Raw genomic sequence first — 19,248 nt, 5'->3', positions numbered from 1 at the left:
CAGTATTGAGATACTATGAGTTATATCAAGTTGCATCCCATTTTAGATGGAGGTAAATTGGCTGTGAATACCCTTTTAACAAATATGCCAAAGGAGAATAGGAGAACCTTTCTAGAAATGTGAAAATGTCATTAGTTACAATGTAGTCTACAAGAATCTAGGAGTACCTGATTTCTTCTGATGAAAAATGGGTGAACAAATTCATGCACACATGCAGACATCTCTCATCTGCATGTGTAAACATGATCCCTGGAAATCATAAAATCTCTTCTTGACACAAAAACATCTTTATCCATATGAAGAAAAAGGAAACCAATTCAGTATGATATTTCAGGAGACACTGGAATCAATTATTTAATCTTAACATTTAGAGATGTATATATTCTTGGGAGCAAATACCCCTTCCTTGTATTGCTGGTGGCCCTTGGGCTGTTTTGTTTTGTTTTGTTTTGTTTTTTTGGTACTGGAAATTTAACCCAGGGGCACTTAACCACTGAGCCACATCTCTAGTCCTTTTTTTTTTTTTTTTTTTTTTTTTTTTTTTTTTTTTTTTGCGGTGCTAGGGATCAAACTCAGGGACTTGTGCTTGCGATGCAAGCTCTCTGCCAACTGAGCTATCTCCCCAGCCCCTCTAGTCTTTTTTAATTATTTATTTATTTTTGAGATGAGGTCTTGCTAAGTTGCTTAGGGCCTCACCAAATTGCTGAGGCTGGCCTTCAACTTGCAATCCTCCTGACTCCACTTCCATAGCCACTGGGATTACAGGTGTGCCTTGGTGTTTGTTGGTTAAATTGTTTAAGAAAAGGCTATACCTGAGAACGTGCAGCTCCAGAGGAAGGCGGTGAAGGCCCACATCTGTTCTGATTTTTGACAGTGGCAACTGAGATTCTCCGCTCAACCTCTCCTGATCTTCTTTACCAAGAAAAAGATGATAGACTGGCACAGCCACCACCCATATTGAGACTGCAACTCCAGAGCAAACTCACCCAGAAAACTTACAATCCTTGCTGTTTTCCCCGTGCTTCCCTGCAAAGCAAAAGACCCGGATTCATTTCTCTGGATCTGGTTAAATAATATTTTCACTTTTGTTGGAAAAGTGGCCCCTCGTGGGCAATTATTGCACATGTCTTTGAGTTTTACAATTTAATGCGAAACAGTAACTTTTTTTCTCCCTTTTCTCCTCGCTCCTCCCGCCTATCTGGAGTCCCTTTCCAACTAACCCCCAACTTCTCCCAGGCAGACTCTGAACTGTCACTCACGGTGCTTTTTTTATGCTTCCAACTGTTTCCAAAACAAACAGTGGAGGCTGTGACCGACCCTATATTCACTCTGGGATGCAACAATATCTCCCAATCCCAGCGGCCTGAGCCGCTATTGGCGGGCGGGAGGTCAGTTCCCTAAAAGGCCAGCGTTTGCCAATCTCTGCGCTCTGCCAGGTCCTGTAATCAGGGATTTGAAGGACTGATGGTTCGCACACGTCCACTGGGAGGGAGGAGACTGCAAAAGGAAGGAGGACTAGACTTGGGAGGATTTAGATTCCAGTTAATCTGACTTTCTTTTCATTTTGTCTTTTTAAAGAAAAAAAATATATATATATATATAAAATCACGCGCGCGCGCGCCCTTGCACGGGTACAGGATCAAAATTCGGATTTGGGATATTTTCAGTTTTCCCTCCCTTGCCTATCATCTGCTCCCTCCCTCTTTCCCTCTCCCTCCCTAACCCAGCTCAGGTTGAAACTTTGCTGCGCACAGTCACTTCGTCCCCTCCAGGGATGGCTCTGAGCTCTCGGGCGCACGCCTTCTCGGTGGAAGCCTTGGTAGGGAGATCCGGCAAAAGAAAATCTCAAGACCCAAGAGAGGAGCCACAACCAGAGCTGCAGGAGAAAGAGGGCGGAGAGGAAGAGGAGGAGAGAAGGAGCAGCGCTGCTGCAGAGAAGAGTGAGCAGCCCGGTGAGTACCCCAGTCAATCCCATTTCACTGAGACTGCCTCCCGTGCTCCTTGGACCCGACTCCCTCAGCCTGACTAGCCATGCTGTGGGAGAGCCGCAAACCCTAACCGAGGAAGTACTGGCCGACGGCCCTGCTGGGAGTCGTGAAACTACTTGACCACCTGACCATAAGGAAAGTTTTAGAGCCCACGATTCCCTTTTCCTTTTCAGGGGAGGGGAGGGTCCCCTTCCCTATGCTTATGGAAGAGTGAGACTCAACCGCTCACAAAACCCTAAGAGCCCGAGGGTGGCTGTTCCTGGCAGTTGGAAGCTCAGTGCGCTCCCAAATCCTGTGGGGATTCAGTCTCAGATACAAACTTCTCCTGGAGTGCGATGAAGTGCAAATCTAAAGGGCCGCGTCTTTTGTGGGGTGCGGCTTGGACCCCTCTCTTAATTATGGGCTCTCAAAAATTGTGTAGAGTCGAGATCAACTACCATGATCTGCTACCAGGATTCCTGGGGAAGGAACCAGAGCCCCCTGCTCCCAGATTGGCGCCTAAGAGAAGGCATGCAAAACCCTCAAAGTTCTCTCAAACCAGCAGAAAGGAAGCGACTCAAGACCGAATCCTTAACAACTGCCTTCTCGGGCTGTGCTGGTGGTGGTGGAGGCAGCAGCAGTGGTGGCGGCGGCGATAGGAGCGGCAGCAACAGAAATAGAGATGGTGATGGCAACAGTCACGAAAGTCCGGAAGAGAAAGATATTATTCAAGTGGAACTTCAAGGATCTGAGCTGTGGAAGAGATTCCATGACATCGGAACTGAGATGATCATTACCAAGGCCGGCAGGTTAGGCTCTGCCCAAGCTTTTCATAAAATTCATCTAGAGTAGGCCATTAATGTAACCCTCTCCTTAGGTGTGGAGGCTCTGATTTTGTGCTCTTGTGCCCGTCTCTCTCCCTATTCCTTGGCATACATTAGAAAGCACCCACAGGCTCTTCAATCTATTGGGCTAAGACAAACCTCACCCAGTATAAATGACTCAGTTTTCCTTTCCCCTACACCATGACTCCAAGATGACAAAAATTGGATCTGAAGCAGGTGCCAGATGTCAAACCCACCTCTCAGGCTGTGGTCAGACCTCTTAATTTAAACCTCACAGAGACCAGTGGAAAAGATCCCATCTAATAGGCCCCCAGGCCACCATCCTTGGTCTAGGCCTCTGTGAGGTGGGTCTTTCCCATGGCCACTTTTTGGAGTGGGGAAGCCCTTTCATGGCAGCTGGGTGATTTTTTATGAATCTTTTAAATTTCAGCTATTCCCAAATCTGCCTCACAGAATTTATTGCTGAAAATTCAGGGGACAGACAGAATCTTTTCTCTCCTACTTTTTCTTTCATAGCTTTTTATTATGGTGTGTGTATGGGGGGTAATGGATAAAGACTTGTGGTAAGAATATTCTGTTCTACTTAGAAATCTTGGACTAGTTAAATCAATCATAAAACCAACAATATTTTTTTGAGTAGCAAATGCCATTCCCTGATTTGTCATGGAATGGCAAGGGTATCATGAATCCTTTCACTTTTCAGTTGCATGCATATATGTCCATGACTTTTCCCCTTTCCAAACATATTTGAAATTTCCTAGGTCAATGTCTGTTTTATTTCTGACAGGCGGATGTTCCCCTCAGTTCGGGTCAAGGTGAAAGGGCTGGACCCAGGGAAGCAGTACTATGTGGCCATAGATGTGGTACCAGTGGATTCCAAACGCTATAGGTAACTTGTCCATATGAGGATATTCCAGACTCAGCCAGGGGACAGGGATTCAAATCTTCAAATCTGCAACCTCACAACACTATTTTTAGAACTGTAGCATATGGGAAGGGAGAATGAACCTTCCTTGGACCTCAGGAGTAGAATTTTTCTTACTTAAATGGGAATTCAGAGTGATTGAATAGCAGGGTTTTTTCTTATGCTTTCTCTTGGAATGCAGGCAAGTCATTTATTAATGTACCACAGGCCTCTATCCTACCCACTGTTCTTGCCTCAGCTACACAAACCGTAAAGGTTATGGGCTCTGTTGTCCAGGAGGGAAGTAATTTGAAGGAATTTGGAAGCTCCCTTGGGTCTAGGTGGGCCCAGGCTTCTAAGGACATACTGGATTTTGGCAAAAGGCACCAAGAATTATGACGTGATTTTCTCCAAGGCTAGATGAAGGTCATCACACCTAGGCCCATCTTTATTCCCTTCTTTAGCCCTTTTCCTGAAGAGGTGACCACATTCCAGAGAGCAAGAGAAAATTTGTACCCTCTTTTCTTTAAGCATTCCACTTAGAACACACTACAAATGATCAGTGTTCTAAAGTCTCAAAGGATCTTCTGAGCTAGAAACCCAGATGCACAGGCCTATGGCTTTGACTCATGGACTCTGGGGTGGGGAGAGAAGCTGATACTGGGCTCTGAGTGTTCCACCTGGAGATGGGTGCAGAACCCTGCCCTCTGAGGAGGCCACCTACCAGGAACCCAGTGCCCTTCTTGAGAGCAAGGAGAAAGTGAAGCTCACCAGCTGCTGGAACTACAGCTTGGAAATAGCAGAACAAGCTGCTTATAGTTTGCCTTGAAGCTGGTTTGGGAATATAGGGTTTGATTGAGAGTTCGAGATTAAAAACTGTGTGAAATACGCCCAGAGGCTGCATGGGGCAGGGTTCCTGAGGGTTTCCTGAAGTGAAGCCTTCTTGTCAAAAGGGATTCCACTAAGACTGCTGACAGTGGGCTAGACAGACACCCTACTCAATCCTCCACTGCTTCCTAACACTTGTAGTTCATTGCTCATGGAGTTTGTTCCCCAACTGGGATATCTCTGCATAGGAAAACCGTTAGATCAATTTCTGTTGTGGTTTCTGTGAGGAAATACAAAACAGACGGGAAAATCCCATGACATTTAACTCCCCCTGGCATTCCATTGCATTTTGATAACGTGTTTATTTACTTTTTGTTTTCTGCCCCTTAACACTTTTTGGAAATCAATGTTGGTTTTCTGTTATTTGCCTATGGGGTCAGCAGACTAGTCTTTGGCCAGGACTTAGGAGTAGAATTCATTAGCTCACCTCCATTCAGTTGGCTTTTGCTGGGTAAGCTTAATGCTAATGTCCCACCTTTTCAGATACGTGTATCACAGCTCGCAGTGGATGGTAGCTGGGAATACTGACCATTCGTGCATCACTCCCAGATTCTATGTCCACCCGGACTCCCCCTGCTCAGGAGAGACCTGGATGCGGCAGATCATCAGCTTTGATCGGGTGAAACTCACAAACAATGAGATGGATGACAAAGGCCATGTAAGTGAACACAATCCTACCTGCTAAAGAGGGTGGTGCCAAGGCTTTTGGCAATGCGTGGTATTGAACATTAACTCTTTAGAAACTGTCTAATCTCCTGGTCCTGTGACTTAAAGAGCCAAACTAAGGGTTCAGGAAACTTTTGTTCAGCAATTGAAGGTGGTGGCCTTTGGGAATAGTAAGAGCAGGGGTTTGAGGACAAAAAGAAAGTTTAAGCCAGAACTGCCTGGTCGGAAAGACCAGGAGGAAAAGGTCTTTTAGGCACCTAGGTCACCGGAGCAATCACTGTGGGTACTTGCCTTCCCCGTAGTCCACAGAGTTGCTAGATGGGTACTTTCCATGTGGTGTGGTGGGAGGATGCAAACAGGGGAACTGGAATGCAGACTGGAAATCTCACCTACAATCTGCTTCCATAGACAGTCCCTGCCTGTTTTCAGGTCATATGGATCTGAAGCCTTCTAGTGCACTCCTGCCTCTTCCCTGCCTAGCTGGCCCTTGTGCCAGCCACAAAAGGAGAAGAGAAAGAGTGCAGAATTAAGAGGTTGGGAGTGTCGGAAGTTTTCCCACCACATTCAGGTCCATCAGTTACCACACAAGGAACCTGTGGCAGGTGATCAAATCCCTATGACTATATTTCTACCACACATAGTCAACCACATTTGAAAACAGAAAGGGGCCCCAATCTGGAAAAGGAATAACTGTTGCCTGGTGTCTATGAGGTGCTTTGCTCTGGAAACTATTCAGGCAGGAGATTATCTGTAGGGGACCAAATGGCATAACAAGTCTTTGTGTGTGGTTACTTGAGTCTCCCAGTTTAAACTTACCTCTTTCTTTGTGTGTGACCACATTTGGGGTGGTCCTTCGAGGACAACTATGTTGGGAGGGGAAGCCAGTTTTTCTGGCAGCATTTGACCATTTCTCCCCCAGATAATTCTGCAGTCCATGCATAAGTACAAGCCCCGCGTGCATGTGATGGAGCAAGACAGCAGAGTTGACCTGTCCCGGATTCAGTCCCTGCCAGCTGAAGGGGTTAAAACGTTCTCCTTTAAAGAAACTGAATTCACCACAGTGACAGCTTACCAAAATCAGCAGGTAAAGCTGGCCAGGTCCCAGGCAAGCGGGAGTGGCCTCAAGGGACATTGGGTTAGAGGCAAGCTGCACTCTATAAATTGCTTTATAAAAAATTTGAAAAAATAATCATGGATTTATTTTTTGTCAGTAAGTCAAATTTGATAATAAATTGTATGATACTTATGTTAGAAAGGAGAAAAGAGCAAAGGGGTGGCAGGAGATTTAGGCATAATCATTCAAAATTTGACTTACCTATATGCTTACATTTACTTACAGTGATGTATTACAGGTTACAGTCTTGTATGGTTGTTACAACCATTATAAGCAATGGTGAAAGCACTGAGGTTACTGAGAGCACTGACTTTCTCTTTATTTTTCTTTTGAATCCATAGATTACCAAACTGAAAATAGACAGGAATCCTTTTGCTAAAGGCTTTAGAGATCCAGGAAGAAACAGGTAAGTAATAACAATCACACCTAATATTTAGGTAGCCCTTTTAACAAGTATAAAATATATTGAAACTGTGGCTCAGAGACTCAGAAGTTCTAGGTTTTGTGATCAGTGAGTGGGAGGAAAGTAACTAGATATTTTGCCTCAAAACTTTACTTTCTCACACTTTTTTCCTTACCCACTTGTAACATTATTGTAGAACCCTGGGTTTGATTGAATATTATTCAGAAATCTAGCTATAAAAGAAAAACATTTCAGATACTTGCCTGTAAAAGAAGTAAATGTTTATATAAATCAGTGTTTCCAGAGCTGCATTCTGATGTTCTAAAAGTTGAATCTCTTTTTTAGGGGTGTATTGGATGGGCTCTTAGAGACCTACTCATGGAGACCTTCACTTATTCTGGATTTAAAAACCTTTGGTGCTGACACACAAAGTAAGAAAACTCATAACCTTTAGTTTTATTTTTACATGTTAATGAAATAGCAACAGCTAAAGCCCTTGACCCAAATGCTATACAAGGGAATAACTGTATGCCAGAAAATGTTTGTTTATAAGCACATAGGTATATATTTAACTTGGTGAGGAATTAAGATGAAAAAAGAGAGAAGAGCTGGCATGAAGACACCTGATTTTTGAGTTATCTTACACTCTTATCTCCAGAGCTGATCTGGATTTTTCAGCATATCACTATCTCATATTTAGGATCTGCCTATGGTCCATTTGTGTTCTGACTTGCAACTATAGAAATGAATATTTTTATGTTTTATGAGAATTTTCTAGCACGTGTTAAAGTAATTTCCTTTTAATTACACCATCACTTAGCTCTGATTTTCCTTTTTGAAGCAGGAAAAACAAATGCTCATCTCAAATATTATACTTTTTTTTGTGAGTAAAAGTATGTTTTGTCTTATTTTCAAACTTTTTAAAAAGTCATTGAGGCATTGATGCAAGATAATAACAATGTACTATGGTTTTAATAGAAGATAGATTGTTTAATGAGCATGGTACAAAAGATGGGGAGAGAAAAAAATACAAACTACCATAAAGATTTTATCCTTGAAGTGGTAAATTGTAAACCAAAGATGAATAATATAATCATAAAACAAACAAAATGTTACAATTAATAAGCCAACAAAGGAACTAAAAAATCATACAAAAGTAGGATAAGGGCTGAATCAGTATGCTATATTTTGCCTATTTTATTGATTTTTAATCTTTGAAATGTTTTTAACTGATACATGAAAACAAAACTTGTGCAATTTAGGAGGGAACAAGCAACATTTTGATACATGTATACATTTCATAACATTTAAATCAATTTAAACATTTACATCCTCAAACATTAATCATTTCTATATGGTGAAAACATACAAAATACATATCTCTAGCTTTCTGCAATGCTTAATACATTATTGCTATCTGTTGTCATCGCACTGTGCAATAGCACAACAGAACTTCTCAGTCTTACCTAATTATAACACCATATCCATTGATCTACATTTCAGGTAGTACATTTCTTGTCTAAATAACAATAAAGTTTGAAAAATGTAGGTTTTCTGGTAAAATAATGTATGACTTCCTTTACAACGATATTTAACAATAAATGAAGAATTTTTATTTGCAAGCAACATGGAATTCCCCCCTTTTACCTTTAGTCCATTAAAGCTGTTTATCTTTAAACATTAATTCAAAGAGCAAATCATCAACATGATACTTAGGTTGAATTATTCAGGATGCCATAAACACTAACTGAAATGTGAAGAAATCAAGTCTAATCAATGGTTGAATTATTTCATTGGCTTGACTATACACATGTGAATTAGGGAGTTTATAGATAAAATATGAATATTTATTTTACAATATCAATTTAACTAATAGCATCTAGGCAGCAATCTTTTAAAATACCTAAATCAGCACTTTGTGTAATAATGAAGAAGAAAGTTAAACACGATCATTAATTTATAATTTGAAAGATAGAGTTTTCTTAATCATTTAAGGTACCCCAAATGTACTCAAATTAAACCCAGGGACATTTTACCACTAAGTTTCATTCCCAGTTCTTTTTTTTTTTTTAATTTCTATTTTTTTTTTTCTTTTTTTTGGAGACAGGGTCTGGTAAGTTACTTAGGGCCTCACTAAGTTGCTGAGACTGACTTTGAACTTGTCATCCTTCTGCCTCAGCCGGATAATTTTTAATGTTTTATTTAAAATATATTTTCCACCCTGTTGATGAAAGATTAGGTTATATCTACATATCCAAAATAGCTAAGAAAACAACAGCAACATAAAACTCAAGTCCAGTGAATAACCAATTGTTCAGTTGAATCCAAATATTTACAAAAATAAGTTTCAGAGTCTAGATTATCCTGGACCTTATAATTATTCCTAAATTTAGTATATGCTAGGCAATGATGAAAGATGACTGGACATCATTTACCTGATGTTCCTTAACTGGAAAAATTATCTTTACTTGTGTAAAATTATTTTTATAATTTATTTTTATCAGACTGAAGCTGCCAATAGAATTCCAAAGAACCAATTCATTCAATTTACTTAACATCTTATTTTAGTACATTTTTAAATATCAAATACAGAAAAACTAGTTTTTGTTCATATTATTGACTCCAAATCATATATTTAGGCTCTTATTCACTAGGTAAGTATGGTTTAAGTGTTTTGTGCAATCCTTGAGAATAGTGAATGTTCAATACACAATAAATAAGAGTAGTGTTAAAATTAATAGTGATGGTAATAGTAGAGATACTACATTCAACTTCAGTCAGAGGAATGAGCATAATCTTTCCCAGGGAAGCTCAAGGAAACTTGCAAGGAAAGGAACTTGCAAGGAAAACTAATGTAAGAATGAAGCATGAATGGTGATGTACATGATAAATGACTCATCAAGGACATGAAGTTCTTTGTTCATTGACTGAATTGTCATTTACAGGTGGAAGCAGTGGCTCTTCTCCAGTGACCTCTAGTGGAGGGGCTCCTTCTCCTTTGAGCTCCTTACTTTCTCCACCTTGCTCTCCACCTACATTTCACTTACCTACAAGCTCCCTTGGAATGACCTGTCCAGAGACGTACCTACACAGTATCAACCTGCCCCTTTGCTACAAGATTTGCCCAACTAATTTTTGGCGACAGCAACCTCTTGACTTACCTGCTCCTGAAAGGCTGGCAAGCAGCAACAGATCTCAGTCTTTAACCCCACTCATGATGGAAGTGCCCATGTTATCTTCCCTAGGGGTCACCAATTCAAAAGGTGGTTCCTCTGAAGACTTCAATGGGCAGTGTGTACACACACCTCATTCTGCCAGTCAAATGTTATATGGATTGCAGGCATCTGGAAATATTTTCCCACCAAACCCCATCACCCAGGAGGTACTCAGTTGCTCTTTCCGCCCTTCCTATGGCTTTTATAGATACAACTTCTCTATGCCATCTAGACTGGTAAATACTTCCAACCACCTGAAAGGGAATGACAACAGTCAAGTCTCTTTTAGAGAAGGCAAATGTAATCATGCTCACTGGTATCCAACAATCAACCATTGCCTTTAATGGAACGATCACATTTTTAATACAATTTTCATGTAAGCACATATTTTCTTTATTTGTAACCAAAGAAATGGCAACATCTGTTAGGTTTTAAAAACTTCATTACCAGACAATTTTGCTCTGTTATACAGTTAAAGTGCCTTATCAAATCTTCATAAGACATTGTTTATGCAAATATGACCTACAAGAAACTTTGATTACAGAGGTATTGGGCCTCAGAATAAGATACTCAGTAAATATTATTTGATGAAAGAACCCATCAGTGAAAACTGATGCCAGGTGGTGTGGTCTCCAATTATAGAATAGCCAGGTAACCTTGCCATCTGCCATTTACATATTGATAATGACCAACAGAAGATGGATGGAATTACTGTGAAAGTGTTGAAACAGTTTGTTTTATCTGTGAAGATTCCTGCATTGTAATTTTCTAGCTAGTTATTATAGAAGAAATTTCAATTGTTTGCTTTATACCTTTATACTCTGCTGTCGAAAGAAATGGTAACCTCAATTCTGAAGTACAAATAAGGACACAAACTTTCAAGTGTAACTTTTATTAATCTTTGTAGCTAAGTGACTATTTAATTCTGGAGGAACACAAAGATCAAATGAAAAGTAAAATATTCTAAATAAATTTGATCTTATTTACTTTTAGTTTTGGATGATTCTTAGATGAAGTTTATTTACTTATTCCATTAACAAACCTGGCATTTTATACACCATTTGCAAAAACAAATGATTTAAATCCTCCAAGAATCCTAAGACATTATTATCCAAGAAGGAAAACACAATTGAATCCATAAATATGAAAATAGACTTATATAGATACAATTTAATTCCAATATTGTGTCTCAGTCATGGTAAGTTAGATTAGACGAAAATAAGACATTTTAGTTTATGAAGTCAAATAGTTTCCTTTCATCAGACCCTAGATTTCTGAAAATAATTATGAGGTATATCCTACAATAATCTGTATATCTTTAAGACTGATCAGTTTTTAATTTTTTCATCAGTACTTCTACCCATTTTATTAAGCCGAGGACCTTCAAAACATAATAGCATGACTTGACTTTTGACACACTAATCAATCTACTAAACTGTTTTCACTAACTTTTCCAAAACATATTAGTAAGAACACATAATTATTATTTATTTTGTTCAAAAGTATTACTTCATCATTAATATGCCTTATAAATGTGCCTTCCAATTAAAATTAGATATGCTTCACTCCTTGATGTATGGGTAGAAAAGCACATGATTTCATTTAAACCAAATATTCTGATAAAGATAAATTATTACTTGTCATTTAAACTAAACAGGCAGCTGTTACAGGACTTTGAGACATGAAAAATATGTATTACCCATCTTAATTAACAGGGATTAAAAGCAATGGGGACACTTTAGTTTTTTCTACTCCAAAATATGAAGGTTATAAGCTACCTTTAATTAGTAAAATAATTTGTGTCTTTAGTAGAAGCCACCATATCAGATTATAAAGAAACATATCCTGTGGTGTTACATGGGAGAACCTTGGAACTGGCCAAGAGAAAGCATTTAACTGAAAAATCAAGAAAATCTCTGGGTTACTTTGATTATGTAAGAGAACTTATTAATTTTGTGGCTGCTCCTGAGTATGTATACCCCTTGCTTTATATTTCAGATATTTTTCTGATGTATTCCTCACATAAAACAGTAATATGGAATTACATTAGTAATGATGATTAATAGAAAGAAGCAAAAGCTTGAATTCTAGAACCTAGGCATTTACTTTAAAATGACTTAAGGTAAATTATCATTTTACAATTTTAATTGAAGAAGTGACCAAAGGAAAGCCTTCACAGAAAACAAGAAACCTCAAGAGGTGTGATAAGCAGCCCTCTTCTGAGCAAATTGCCCATCAGCAAAAATCTGCTAACACCTCTGATGCAAGCATATAAATATTTAATGCCCTTACAATTTTCTGTAAAATAAAATTCTAATTCCTTGAATGAGGGTGCAAAACTCAAGTAAGTTAGTAAATTGTGGTAATAAATATGGAATAAATAGTTGAGCCACTTTTAACTGGCTCAACTAAATTTTAGGCTTGCTTCTAAAACCCACAAAAATCAAAAGCCACTCTGGTTAGACAAAATGTGAAATTGTTGGCCAATGAAGATGACCAAACAATACTTAATAGACCCTAAATTCTAATAATTAAAAGTTTTATTTTCATCTGCTTTGATGGTACATACATGTGTACCCTCCTCCCCCTTTAAAAGAGAATATCTTAATTCAGTAAACTAAGTTTAAAAATTTGATTCTTTTTTTTTAATCACATAAGAGTGTTTATTAAGTAAACAGAGTGTCTCCCTGCAGAGAAAATGAGAGGAGAAGAGAGGAAAAGAGAAAGCCACGTGCAAGAAAGAGTGTGAAAAGGGAGGAGGAGAAAGAAAGCGATTAGGAGAGAGAAAAACATGAGAAAAGATCAAAAATCCAATTCTTAACCTGACATGGTAATATGATTACCCCCAAAACCCTGGAAAAAATAAATTTTTCATTAACTGTAAATTTGCATGTTAATTCAGGAATAAGTGAATGTTACTTTATCATTGCATAGCCTTCAGTCAAGCTCAGACCTGGTAAGATTAGGGAATCAAGAAAGTATAATTTTTTGGAACAGTCAGTGAAGCTGAAATCTAAGTCTTAAAGTTTGAGCCTGATTGCAGAATATGTATAAGTGGATAAATCCTCTATTGATTACATTTTAAAAGTCATTATATAACCTTAGGTAACATAATTTAGAACATTGAACTTTTCAATACTATTATTTTTTGTCACAGTCAGGGTCTAAACCTTCTGAACATTACAGTTTAAAGTTGAAAATATAACTTAGGTTACACAACATCAGAAATTTCAAATTCATTAATATCATTGCTCATTTTTACTGTAGCACAAAAACAAAGAGGTTTATTTTCCCCAAGCTATGAAGACAAATGTTCATGATATTTCACTGCTATTAGTCATAGGTTCTACATTTGGTCCAGGAATGTACATGGTTTCACTCTTTTGTGAGTTTTAAGCATGTCTGTGGTATGAAAAAAATGAACTATTAGGATCAGTAAGTGATGAGTCAGTGAATAATAAGTCCTTGAACCATCAGTTCTGTGTGCTGAGAACATGACAAGGTGCCAACAAGAGGTAGAGACATATGCATTGGACATTTTGGAGGGGTTCCCATTCATTCTCTTTATTTTTTCTATTACATGCTTTGGGGGAAATCATAGTGCACATAAAGCAGGTAATATGTATCTTTTAAATATTACTTGGTGTATCGGTATTTCTGGCTGAGCCAGAACATGTCTAAGATAAATGTTTCGTATTATTACATAAGACATATTTTACAATAGTCCACATACATACATATGAGAAACATAGATGCTTTGAGATAATAGAGATATATGTCCATATGTATGGTAAGATAATATGTAGTTGCTGTCTCATTACTGAATTTCACCAAGCCTTTCCCTATTTGAATATGCAATTTTATACATTCCAGATGCCACATTAGTATTTGTGTATGTATGAACTCTATCCTTGTACAGGATACACACACACAGATACACACACACACACACACACACACACACACACACACACACCACATATCTCCAGAGGGGGGTTAGTTTAATTTTGTTTTTAAATAATTTACAGTGTGCTTTTTATTGTCCCTCCCCTTTCTAAAATGAGATGCTACCAAGAGCACTTCTGATTGCATACTTACACTATTAATTATACATACAAATTTTGTGGAAAGGTGGGTTTAAATATACTTAGAATTGATTAATTGCATGTACTGTACTTTGTGAATTCAATTGACAGGGTAGTAGTGTAAGGTTTTTACTCCAATTTAGGGATATGCTGCCTTTGTGCTGAAAAATCTTCAACTAACCAAAATAACCATAATATCCTTGTACACAGCAACAGTTTACCAGTTGATTTCATTGGAATTTAACATGTTTATTGGAACAGTTTAAAACAAATCAAATGTATAGCCTAGGCCTTGGTGGCAGTTGCTTTGATATAAGTGCCATGGTATACATTTAATCTTCTTAGGTTTGGTCTGCAATTAAATGTTAATTTGTATTAAAACTGTGTAAATAAACATGGGTAGGATGACAACATAGAACAGAACAAATAGATGTATAGAACATTCGAAACCTATCTCCTATTAAAACTATTTACATGTGTGGTGCTGGCGAAAGTTTGGCATACTGTTCCAATAAAATATTGAGAGGAAAAGGACGAGTATCATTTCCTTTCAAAGTTTCAAATATTCATGTTTACAAATTTGTACTGCACATTAATATTTAAACAAACATTATAGTGAGCAGATGTAGGGAGAATAGTTGCAAGATCTTTCTATTCCATTTAAATGTGTATATAAGTCTATTGGCTTTATTTTTTAAACTGCCTGAAAGAGTTACAACATTTAAAGTCAATTATTGTAGAAAATATTGAAATTATAGTATAATAAGTTGTATTATTATACTTTGTATTCAAATAATGATTTCTTGTTATGTGTAAAGATGGAAGAATTTTGATTCTAGATTTAAAATCACATACTAATGCACATGATAAAGTATAATGTAATATCTGTTATAGGAAATGTTATAAATAATTCAAAAATTTTCTAGACTTCAAAGGTAATAAAATTATGAGTGTATTGGATAAAAGCTAATATCTTTAAAGATTTTTATTCAATACATAATTTAGTCTTTTATGGTCATTTTTTGGAAAATTAGTACCTTAACTTTATTGAAAATTTGTCTGAAATTGAGTTTTCATGTTTCTTTTGTGAACTTATTCTATGACCTTCTTATCAATTACACTAATATCTAATTATATCAGTTGAATTTTGTAGATTTTAGGAGGAATACTTTCTTAGAAACACAGATAAATAGATGCCCTGTGGAATAGGCATGGTTTCTTAGTAAGATCCATGATGAAATAGAAAAGTTACACATTGCAGCACCTACACATTATATTTGGCTTTATTTAGAGGAACCCATGAACAAGCCAAACAGTATCTGTTCATAGCTATGTTTTGCAAAACCCACATTGTATTCCCTTCAAATCGTGATGCTAGGCAGGAAAATGAACTGTTAAGCAAAAATATCATGACTTTGTAAACTATCGCCATGATTCTTGTCTGTCACTTAACACTAGTGAGATGGGGTGGGGTGTCATATTACAAAAATCTCTATGGAACCTAGCATCACACATGGGATTACGGTAAACTAATCTGTTGTTTGCACTTAAGGATTGTAACCAAATTCAGCAGTTCTCTGTGTGTGATGAATCAAGGAAGTTGGCCTAAGCCCTTGGCTAGTCAAGATACAGTGCCTTCCAGTAGGTAGCTGCTGTGCCTGCTAACAAAAACTTGAAGCTTTCCACACACCTATTATATTTTAGTTTAGTTCTTCATATCTATGTCTTTCATACCAGACTCTGAGTGAGGAAGAAATGGTATAATTTAAGGGTCATTTGTTTTCCAGATTTTATAAATTTATAAGTGCATTACTGAAAACTGAAAAACAAAAGCTGCCAAGAACACAAAACACCCACAAGCAGTTTACAGTTTGACTTCTTGTTACTGTGTCTGTCTATGCACACTGGGCATATATTTTTATGTAGTTGATGTCATGTAGTATTATTTATATTTTTTCATATGAGGTCTCAAAGTCAGAAGTATTTTGATATCCAAGAATATGCTAAACCTGTCTAATTATAACTGTAATCATTTGGTTTTTCTGGGTCTTTAATGGTTTTATATGAACTTTAGGATTTTTTTAAAAAAGTACTTCTGTGAAAAATTAAATTGATTTTTTCCACATTTTTATTTTTCTGATTTTTTTATTTCATAAATAATAGATGTACATATTTAGGTGATACAAAGCACTATTTTGGTACCTGTGTACAGAATTATGACATCAGGATAATTAGCATATCCTATATTCATCACCTTAAATATTTGACATTTATTTGTCATAATAACATTCAAAATTCTCCTATTTTGAAATCATTGATACATTATTGTGAACTAAAGTAACTCTTTTGTATAAATAATAGGACATCAAGACTTATTCCTTCTAATTGTAACTTTTTAAACTGACAAAATTCTCCTCATCCTCTCAATAACCTTGATCTTGCCAATCACTGGTAACTATTGTTTTATTCTCTATTTCTATGAGAACAACTTTTGAAAAATTGAATATGGTGAGATAATGTGGTATTTATCTTTTATGTGCCTGTGTTACATCACTTAATATAATAACTTTCAGGTTTATGTGAAGAGACATCTGTATTCCTGTGTTTATTGCAGCACTGTTCATGACAACTAAGATATGAAATCAATTTAAGCATTCATCAGTGTATAAATGGATAAATAAAATGTGGTATATATACATATGGAATACCATTTATTTAAAAAAATGGACATTGGAATTTTGATAGGGATTGTATTTAATCTATAGATCACTTTGTATAGTATACACATTTTAAAAATATTAATTCAGTCTGCAAACATGCAATATCTTTAAATATATTTGTAATTTCCTAATTTCTTTCTTCAGTTTTATCATTCTCTTTATAGAGAATGTTCACCATTTTGGTTAAACTTATTGCTAAGTATATTTTGTTGCTAATTTAAATGAAAATGCTTCTTGAATTATTTTTCAGAAAGTCTCCTATTGGCATATAGAAATGCTACTGAATAATGTATGCTCATTTTATATGTTGCAACTTTATTCATTTCTTGATTCTAATACTTTTTTGGTGGAGTCTTTAATGTTTTATATAGGTTTGCAAACCATGTTATCTGCAAAGAGGGACAGTTTGATTTCATCCTTTCCAATTTGTTTTTCCTTTTGACTAATAACTTCTAGCTAGAAATTCCAGTACTATGCTGAGAACCAGTGATAAAAAGAGCATGTTTGCATTGTTTCAGCTCTTAGGGGAAAAGCTTTAAATTTTTCCCCATTTGATATTATGTTGGCTGTACATTTATTTATATGGCCTTTATTATGTTGAGATTTTTTTTTCCTTCTATACTTAATATGTTGAGTTTGTTGTTGTTGTTATTGTGTGTGTGTGTGTGTGTGTGTGTGTGTGTGTGTGTGTGTGTGTTTGCTGATAGGAATTTAACTCAGGGGTGCTTTACCACTGAGCTACATTCCCAACCCTATCTATCTATCTATTTATTTATTTTGAGACAGGGTCTTGCTAAGTTGCTGATAGCCTTGCTAAGTTGCTGAGGCTGGCCTGGAATTTGCGATTCTCCTGTGTCAGTCTCTCTAGAGGCTGGACTACAGGTGTGTGCAAGAATGCCCTGCAAGAGATTTTATCATAAATAGAGGTTGAATGTGTCAAGTGTTTTTTCTATATCTATTGAAATGATTGTATGCTTTTTGTTCTTCATTCTATTAATTTGCTATGTCATGTTTATTGATTTGTGTATATTAAACAAACCTTGCATCCCCAGGATGAATTTTCTCTTAATTATGATGAAGGATCTTTAATGTGCTGCTGAATTCTGTTTGCTAGAGTTTTGTTAAGGATTTTTACCCCATACGTTAATCAGGCACATTAACCTGTAGTTTTCTTTTTGTTGGGTCCTTATCTGGTTTGGGTATTAAGATTACGCTGGCACTGTACAAAGAGTTTGGAAAAGTTCCTTTTCAATTGTTTGAAATAATAAAAGGAAATGAGTTCTTCTTTTTCCTTAATTTATTTTTGTAGATTTCATAAGTGAAGCTATGGAGTTCTGGATTTGTCTTTGATGGGAAACCTTTTATTAGTATTTTAATCTCATTATTGTAATTGGTTTGTTTAGATTTTCTAATTCTTCTTCTTCTTTTTTTTTTTTTTTTTTTTGAAAGCCAGATCTTATTTATTTGTTACTCTTAAAAATTCTTATTTTTGACTGGACTCAGACTTAGAAGTAGAAGCTCTCAGAGAGAACAGTCTGCGTCTCTTGGCAATCTGCTCCTGGCGTTTTTCTTTGTCTTCTTTCATTCTCTTGGTCAAAAGTTTGGCATATTCTGCAGCCTCTTCCTTGTTTTTCTTGGTATGCTGTTTCTTCAGAGCAATGTGTCTGGGCGCTTGTGTTGCAGGACACGTGGTGTAACAAGACTCTGAATCTCTTTGATCCTGTGTTTTTCACCTTCCTTGTTTAAAGGTTTTCTGACAACATATTGGCGGACATCATCTTCCTTAGATAGATTGAAAAGTTTGCAGATTCTACTAACTCTTTTGGGTCCCAGTCTACGAGGTACAGTAGTATCTGTAAGTCCAGGAATATCCCTCTCTCCCTTTTTTACAATAACCAAGTTACGAACGCTCAGATTGGCATCCACAATGCAACCTCGAACAGATTTGCGCTTTCTCTCTCCAGTTCGCCTTGGTCTGTAACAGGAGTGCCCCTTACTCAGTAGCAGACGAACACCGGCATGGGTCCAGACACCCTGCTTCATGGGGGAACCTTGTTTGTTGGTCCCGCCACTGATTCGGACCACATAACCCTTCCATTCTTCACCCAGAGCATGAGCAGCAACTTCTGTGGCCATACACTTCTCATAAAAAGTACAAAGTTTGCGTTCATGGTCCACTTCAATGAGTTTCTCCAGCCCGTGGCTCGGAAGGAGATATTCGGCTTCATTTTGGAGCCGCAGACCGTCATGAAAAAGAGCTCTAATTATTCTTGATTCAATCATGGTAGGTTGTATGCAGGCAGGAATTTATCCACTTGTTCTAGGTTTTTCAATTAGAAAACTATTGTTCATAGCACTTTCTTATGGTCCTTTGTATTACTGTGATATCAGTCACGATGTTTCCTTTTTCATCAGATTTTGTCTTTTTATCTCTTTTTTTT

The 19,248-nt window shown here is 37.0% G+C and overlaps 1 protein-coding gene and 1 pseudogene across 2 annotated transcripts; one reads left to right on the top strand and one right to left on the bottom strand.

Annotated features, from left to right (window-relative positions):
- Nucleotides 1-1,765: 1,765 nt before the first annotated feature.
- TBX22 (T-box transcription factor 22) lies at nucleotides 1,766-10,346 on the top strand (the record flags this gene model as incomplete). Its single annotated transcript, XM_079123684.1, has 8 exons — nucleotides 1,766-1,956; nucleotides 2,642-2,776; nucleotides 3,600-3,701; nucleotides 5,088-5,262; nucleotides 6,190-6,354; nucleotides 6,726-6,790; nucleotides 7,133-7,218; nucleotides 9,733-10,346. Exons 1-8 carry the CDS (start codon nucleotides 1,775-1,777, stop codon nucleotides 10,344-10,346), a joined length of 1,524 nt encoding a protein of 507 aa, XP_078979810.1. The 5' UTR covers nucleotides 1,766-1,774.
- A 7,911-nt stretch (nucleotides 10,347-18,257) lies between these two features.
- LOC306651195 (small ribosomal subunit protein eS6-like) lies at nucleotides 18,258-19,035 on the bottom strand (annotated as a pseudogene). The gene has a single exon. The product of its transcript is annotated as a small ribosomal subunit protein eS6-like (transcript).
- Nucleotides 19,036-19,248: the final 213 nt, after the last annotated feature.

This window comes from Sciurus vulgaris (assembly GCF_902686455.1).
Source record: "Sciurus vulgaris genome assembly, chromosome: X".
Lineage (NCBI taxonomy): Eukaryota > Metazoa > Chordata > Mammalia > Rodentia > Sciuridae > Sciurus > Sciurus vulgaris.
The sequence above is the reverse complement of the archived record's forward strand: the minus strand, read 5'-3'. Positions and strand labels throughout refer to the sequence as shown.